General features: G+C 40.7%; 1 protein-coding gene across 2 annotated transcripts in view; it reads left to right on the top strand.

The window, feature by feature from the left end:
- LOC143024785 (uncharacterized) overlaps positions 1–7,500 on the top strand; it is a 170,947-nt gene that overhangs the window by 26,058 nt on the left and 137,389 nt on the right. For both annotated transcript variants that reach the window (XM_076183960.1, XM_076183959.1), the window contains exon 2: positions 1,781–1,953. In XM_076183960.1, the coding sequence (XP_076040075.1) occupies positions 1,786–1,953 (168 nt within the window). In that variant the 5' untranslated portion in view covers positions 1,781–1,785. The remainder of the gene's footprint in view (positions 1–1,780; positions 1,954–7,500) is intronic.

Genomic DNA, 7,500 nt, shown 5'->3' with positions numbered 1-7,500 from the left:
AATGAGGGATCGAGCGAGGATTCCGAGTATGAGAAGAGAGGAGGATTGGACAAGTGGGAATTTAAGTTCATTTAATAGTGTACAATATGTATCCTTGTTTAAGTGGGCTTTAAGTTCTAAGCTAAAGGATGGAAACATGTATCATTCATAGTGAAAATTTTTGTTCTTTCATCCATACTTTATTTCTACTTTCCTTTCGTTCTTTTCCCTTCTCCTTCCTTTCTTTGTGTCCTCCTTCTCTTTTTCTTCTTCGTCTTTTCCTTTAAGTATCCTTTGCCTATTTCTCCCAACCCGTCTTTTTTCTTCTCCTCAACTTTTTCATTAATACTTTTTTGTTTACCTTCTTTTCCTTGTCCCTCTTTTTACTGTTTTATTTTTTTTTATTCTTCTATTCCTCGTCATTTCATATTCTTATATCAATATTATTGTTTCACCTTTTCCATAGCTGTCCCAGAGAGGCCAGTCATCTCGGCAGGGACTGACAAAACGATGGAAATAAATCCCAACTTATCTTCCGTTTGCTTAACACTTAAATACCCGTTTGTGTGTCTCTTCTCTTCGTTCAAAACATCAAATGCGTAAGTTTTCGTTCAGGCTACGATCTTCCTTTCCAAGGCGAAAGCGTGGTAATTGAGCGCAGGAGGTTTTGTGTCTCTAAGGAAGGTGGTGAGATGTCCTTTGAATACGTAGTTATGACCCATTTCGCTTATCTCTGGACACAGTTGAACTCTTAAGCACCAAACTGGGGGGGGGGAAGGGTAGTGCCCTCTCAATTGAATAAAATCGTCTAACGGGAAACAAAAATTCCGTTCAATTCTGAAAAGTCATTTTTGTACTGATGATGAAGTCATAGTCATTAAGTGACCTTCTAATGACATTAGACTGGTGTGATTTTGTCTTTTCTTAATTTCATAGACTTTTTTTCCTTCGATTTTCAATAGATATTCATTTGTTTTCTTTTTATTTTCGGTTTACCTCATTTCATGTTCAGTAAGGTTTTTCTCAATTATCCTGATCATTTACCAACTCTATTAATCTACTCTTTACTGCTAATCTACTCTCTACTCCGTATACCTGCTCATTCAGGTTTCCACATATTCCGTACCATGTCAATTCTCAGTCAAATCGTTTTCGTAGACATTTCGTTTATGCAGTGCTGTTTCCTCCTCTGTTGAAAACCACTTCAGCGTTGAAATAAATCGTTTACCACTTATTTCTCATTAATAATTTTATGTTTGTGGACCCTTTCTGAAAGTTATGCAGACCCCTGTGAGATTTTTAGCTCCCCTTTATCCACCGCTGAAACCCAACTCTTTGACCCATCCTGCTCTTCTGCTTTTACTTCCCGTACTTTCCGCGTCTTTGTTAATCTTTTTCCTATGTCATTCGGAGGTCGTTAGGTCTCATTCGTTTATATATCACTTACTTGCTTATTAGTTAATTATGTTATAATTCTATTTATGTATGTATTTATTATCAATTAATTTTATTACTATTTGTATTTGATTATTTATCTATGTATTTATCTATTTAATTATTTACTTATCTATTTGTTTATTCATTTATTTATTTACCACGAATGAAACTCTCCTTTGAATAAGTCTTCATTATTTTCACGGAGTCACTCTTCTGAGATGAATGAACTCATCTGACGCTATCTTACACTTGATTCCTAAATTACAAAACAACACCAAATGGTTAACCTTAAACAGGTTATGGAAGGCGACCTGTCTCCACTGTGTCCTGTGAATCTTTTAATCAGTTATGTTTCTTTCGACAGGCAACATGATGACAATCCGGGATCGGACTGCCACGGCTCTGGTGGCTGTGGTGGCCGTGGTTGCTGTGATGATGGGTCGGGCTGAAGCCATGAAATGCTACACTTGCAACAACTGCATCAAGTATGAGCTCAGTCAATCACAGACGTGCAAAGCCGAGGATGAAGTTTGCATGGTGAGTACCGACGGTGATGACAACGAAGTCTCGAAAAAAAAATGGTTTATGAAAAAGCTGACGAATCTCTTTGGCAGGATTTTTTTTCCAGGGTACTCCTATGTCCCAGAATCACGCAGTATTTTTTATGAATACAGAATAATGTTAAAAAAACGTGTAAGTTTGTAAATATGTTTACGTATATGTTCCTATGAATGAATTTGCATTCGTCGTTCAAATTTGTGGTTAACTTAGATGATCAACATATACATCAGGCTCACCAATACTCACTTGTTCGTACTCGACGACCTACATGTTAGGAGGGATAATGGAGCTAGATCAAAGTCCTGTGTACAATATTTGTCTATTATAGATTTGTATAAGGACCGTGGGAATATGATATAGATAGCAACGTCCAACTTTATTGTACTGACCTTCGACCCTCAGTATCGCGACAGACCACGTTAAGCAAATATTTAGGCAATAAGTCCTCTTTCTACACTGGCATATCTTCTTAAAGTGTGGGAAAACACTCACGAGTCTCAGGACGTGAATAAAATTTATATTCAGGGGAACAAATGGAGTGAGAATAAAGCGGGTGTGTATTAGTGTGTGTGTGTGTGTGTGTGTGTGTGTGTGTGTGTGTGTGTGTGTGTGTGTGTGTGTGTGTGTGTGTGTGTGTGTGTGTGTGTGTGTGTGTGTGTGTGTGTGTGTGTGTGTGTGTGTGTGTGTGAATATTTGAGTGTGTGTGTACATGTGAGTTTGATTCACCATGGTCTTTGATCACGTATTGAACTCGTGATCGACAGCTATTCCCCTACTACCAAAACCTGAATTTCAGTTTATGTTTGTTCTGAATACTTTCCCATTTTTCCATCATTTCATTTCTTTAGTATCGTTTCCAATTACATTTTTCCAAGGGGTTTTATAGATTGAAAGTACATTTGTAAAAGACTAATTCCGGCCACCGACTTTCAAGTTTCGATTGTCAGATTGATTCTGCCAACGCTCACCACAAAATATAAACAAACAACTGATTGGCTGAGAGCAAAACCAAGATGCAAAAAAGCACTCAGTTTTTGGACTTCGGCAGAACGAAGACTTTCCATGTTGTGGAGGAAATGATCAACGAGGCCCTCTCCTGGAGAAATACCTACCCATAGACGAGGACCCCAGACTGGAGAAGGCTCCCTCCGAAGTCCCCAGCCCAACAGAGGACTGTCCTCAGGCATAGTGGAGTGCCTGAATGGAGAGCACTACCTCCACGTATTCAACCCGAGGTCTCAAGAACCTCTTTCAACGTAGCCCCGAGGAAGGAAAGACCCGAAAAGCCCAGCAGCCCTCGGGGAAAGACGTCCGCAGAGGCTTCCGAAGATAAGGACCAACGTCTCGTCGTGGATTCGGAACAGGAAGCTGCGCTTCTCCGGATCCACGAAATCGACGATCTTCAGGAAGAGGCCATTCCTGACTCAACGAAGAACGGTCCATGCCTCTGCAACGCCGTCAACTGCAGATACGTCAGCAGTGACGGCGTCATGACCCAGGCTGAAGAAGAAACAGAAGAACCCACAGGCCTACATTTACAGGAGATCGACGAACTTCTCGACTCGCTGAAGAGCAAGTCTCTGAACTGGAGACGTACTTCCTTCATCGGGGACAAAACTCTTGCGAGGTCCCCAAGATGTCTCCAAAACTCCACAGGATATCAGAAGCCCACCCCACGCTGGAGGACGCCTCCAAAGTGGTTTAAAACTCCCAGTGATGTGGGAAACTGGAGAATATGAAAACCCAAAAGAAACATTGAAAGCCCACAAAATAAAAAAAATGAAAGCTTGCAATTTTGCAGAATAAGCCCTATGAAAATGAATAAACGGTCAAATTTAAAGAAAATATTACCTCAGGAAACTACGGTAAATATAAGCCCAAATAGATCAGAAGCCCTAAAGAACAAAGGGGTTTCCCTCAGCTGAATAAAATCACTTGGTGACGACCATTGCAGAGAGTGAGAACATTATCCTCAGGTGAATAAAATCTATTGGCGGCATATTGGGAAAATACCAATTTTCTTTCTTTTGATATTTCGTTTGTATCTTAGTACATTTCGTTCAACATCATTATTACCCCCCACAAAAAAATAATAAAATAAAATAAAGTAAAATAAAAGAAATAATAAAAATTAGAATGTATGCATGTGTCTGTGTGTGTGTGTGTGTCCCCAAAAGGGACATTCCTAAAAAAGTAAAGGCAACATTACATATATATATGTGAAACTGAGAAAATAATATTCTGTGTAGGTGAAATAGGAAACTCAGAAGAGGAGAATGAGAATCACACAAGAAACAATGGTCTCAAACTGTCCGGAAATAGATTCATTTTGGAAGTGGGTAGAAACAACTTTGCCAACCGTTAATGAGTGTAATCAACTTCCTGCGCAGGTAGTGCAATGTAGTTCAGTTCGAAGCTTTAAGAATCATTTAGATGAATACCTAAGCAAGATGCTGTAATAATTATAATTTCTTTCATATTATTTATTTTTGTTTTGTTATCATTTGTCTGTTTCGATTTTCATTTATTATGTGTCAATTCATTATTGTTTGCTATTTGCCTGTTTGTTTATTATCTAAGTATACCTATGCATTTATTTATGTATTTTGTTTGTTACTTACATTATTATAGTTCTTATTGATCACTTCTTTATTATCATGATTTTCTTTTTCGAATCCGACCTAGATATGGACTAAAAGGTCTCCTGTCGGCGTGCTCCGCCTTTGTAATCCTTTGTGTGTGTGTGTGTGTGTGTGTGTGTGTGTGTGTGTGTGTGTGTGTGTGTGTGTGTGTGTGTGTGTGTGTGTGTGCGTGTGTGTGTGTGTGTGTGCGCGTGTGGGTATAATGCTCCGAGGTTTTGGTTAAATGTATTGATTCTGTTAATAGTTTCATTTCTTATTTGTTCTCCTCTTCCATCTTGTCTCCCAAATACTTAAACTTTGTGGCCTGCCTCAGCCTCATATTTAGTTGCTTATTTATTTCTACTGATGTTCATTACTTCTGTTGTAGTGCCGTTAATTTTCATCTTGATTTCAGTGTCATGACTCTATCTATTGCTTTCTGCAGCTCACATTCAGTTCTACATATTATTTCTTATTATCTGTTATTTTTCTTATATTATTTATCCTATTACTTATCCTTTACTATATATTGTCAACTTGATTATTTATTATCAATTTTGTGTGTGTGTATGCGTGTGTGTGTGAAAGAGAGAGAGAGAGAGAGAGAGAGAGAGAGAGTGTGTGTGTGTGAGAGAGAGAGAGAGAGAGAGAGAGAGAGAGAGAGAGAGAGAGAGAGAGAGAGAGAGAGAGAGAGAGAGAGAGAGAGAGAGAGAGAGAGAGAGAGAGAGTGAAAGAGAGAGAGAGAAGGAGAGAGAGAGTATTTGGATGTGTGTATATGTGTTTGTGTGAACTTGATAGTCCCATCACCCTCCTCCTTCCTCCCTCATCCTTTTGGTGAAAAAAATACTGGCTAGATGGAATCACTTTGTGATAACTGAAAAAAAAAAACGAAAATCAGATCATCCAGTTTCTTTAATGTAGCCTAGAACACCCCCAACCAACCAACCAACCACCATACCCACCTCGGTAGGGGAACCTCAGGAGAGACTCTTTGGCCGGGTGCGTCATCTCCTCTTACACATGGCCCGTCTTTATTCCGATATGCGCACAAGTCTTAACTTGATACAAGGATAGAGTGTATATATAGTAAGAAGGTAATGGGCTAATTTTGTATCTGTGTGTACGTGTGTGTATGTGTGTGTGTGTGTGTGTGTGTGTGTGTGTGTGTGTGTGTGTGTGTGTGTGTGTGTGTGTGTGCGTGCGTGTGTGTGTGTGTGTTTGTGTGTGTGTGTGTGTGTGTGTGTGTGTGTGTGTGTGTGTGTGTGTGTGTGTGTGTGTGTGTGTGTGTGTGTGTGTGTGTGTCAATAAAACACCGGGCGAGACCAACAGGTATAAACATACGAACGTACGAATAAGCCTCTCTACCGGCAGACATTTTCGCGTCTGCCTACCGGGATTTGATCTCGGGTCTCACACAGCGTGAGGCAAGAGCGTTACTACCAAGCCATCCAGGTCTCCAGGTCGTAGAGTCGATTGATTCTGCCAACGCTCACCACAAAATATAAACAAACACCTGATTGGCTGAGAGCAAAACCAAGATGCAAAAAAGCACTCAGTTTTTGGACTTCGGCAGAACGAAGACTCTTCCCATGTTGTGGAGGAAATGATCGACGAAGCCCTCTCCTGGAGAAATACCTGCCCAAAGACGAGGACCCCAGCCTGGAGAAGGCTCCCTCCGAAGTCCCCAGCCCAACAGAGGACTGTCCTCAGGCATAGTGGAGTGCCTGAATGGAGGGCACTACCTCCACGCATTCAACCTGAGGTCTCAAGGACCTCTTTCAACGTAGCCCCGGGGAAGGAAAGACCCGAAAAGCCCAGCAGCCCTCGGGGAAAGACGTCCGCACAGGCTTCCGAAGATAAGGACCAACGTCTCGTCGTGGATTCGGAACAGGAAGCTGCGCTTCTCCGGATCCACGAAATCGACGATCTTCAGGAAAAGGCCATTCCTGACTCAACGAAGAACGGTCCATGCCTCTGCAACGCCGTCAACTGTAGATACGTCAGCAGAGACTGCGTCATGACCCAGGAAGAAGAAGAAACCGAAGAGCCCACAGGTCTACATTTACAGGAGATCGACGAACTTCTGGACTCTCTGAAGACCAAGTCTTTGAACTGGAGACGTACTTCCTTCATCGGGGACAAAACTCTTTCGAGGTCCCCACGATGTCTCCAAAACTCCAGAGAATATCAGAAGCCCACCCCACGCTGGAGGACGCCTCCAAAGTGGTTTAAAACTCCCAGTGATGTGGAAAACTGGAGAATATGAAAACCCAAAAGATAAATTGAAAGCCCACAAAAAAAATGAAAGCTTGCAATTTGGCAGAAAAAGCCCTATGAAAATAAATAAACGGTAAAATTCAAAGAAAATATTACCTCAGGAAACAAACGTTATCAAGCCCAAATAGATCAGAAGCCTTAAAGAACAAAGGGGTTTCCCTCAGCTGAATAAAACCACTTGGTGACGACCATTGCAGAGAGTGAGAACATTATCCTCAGGTGAATAAAATCTATTGGCGGCATATTGCAAAAATACAAAGTTTCTTTCTTTTGATATTTCGTTTGTATCTTGGTACATTTCGTTCAACGTCATTATTACCCCCCACAAAAAATAAATGATTAAATAAATAAATAAAATATAGTAAAAATAAATAAAAAATAAAAAATAAATAGAATGCATGTGTGTGTGTGTGTGTGTGTGTGTGTGTGTGTGTGTGTGTGTGTGTGTGTGTGTGTGTGTGTGTGTGTGTGTGTGTGTGTGTGTGTGTGTGTGTGTGTGTGTGTGTGTGTGTGTGTGTGTGTGTGTGTGTGTGTGTGTGTGTGTGTGTGTGTGTGTGTGTGTGCATGTGTGTGTTTGTGTATGTATGTATGTATGTATGTATGTGTGTGTGTGTGTGTGTGTGTG

Source organism: Oratosquilla oratoria, chromosome 4 (assembly GCF_046742065.1).
Source record: "Oratosquilla oratoria isolate Oo_2021 chromosome 4, ASM4674206v1, whole genome shotgun sequence".
Lineage (NCBI taxonomy): Eukaryota > Metazoa > Arthropoda > Malacostraca > Stomatopoda > Squillidae > Oratosquilla > Oratosquilla oratoria.
The sequence above is the reverse complement of the archived record's forward strand: the minus strand, read 5'-3'. Positions and strand labels throughout refer to the sequence as shown.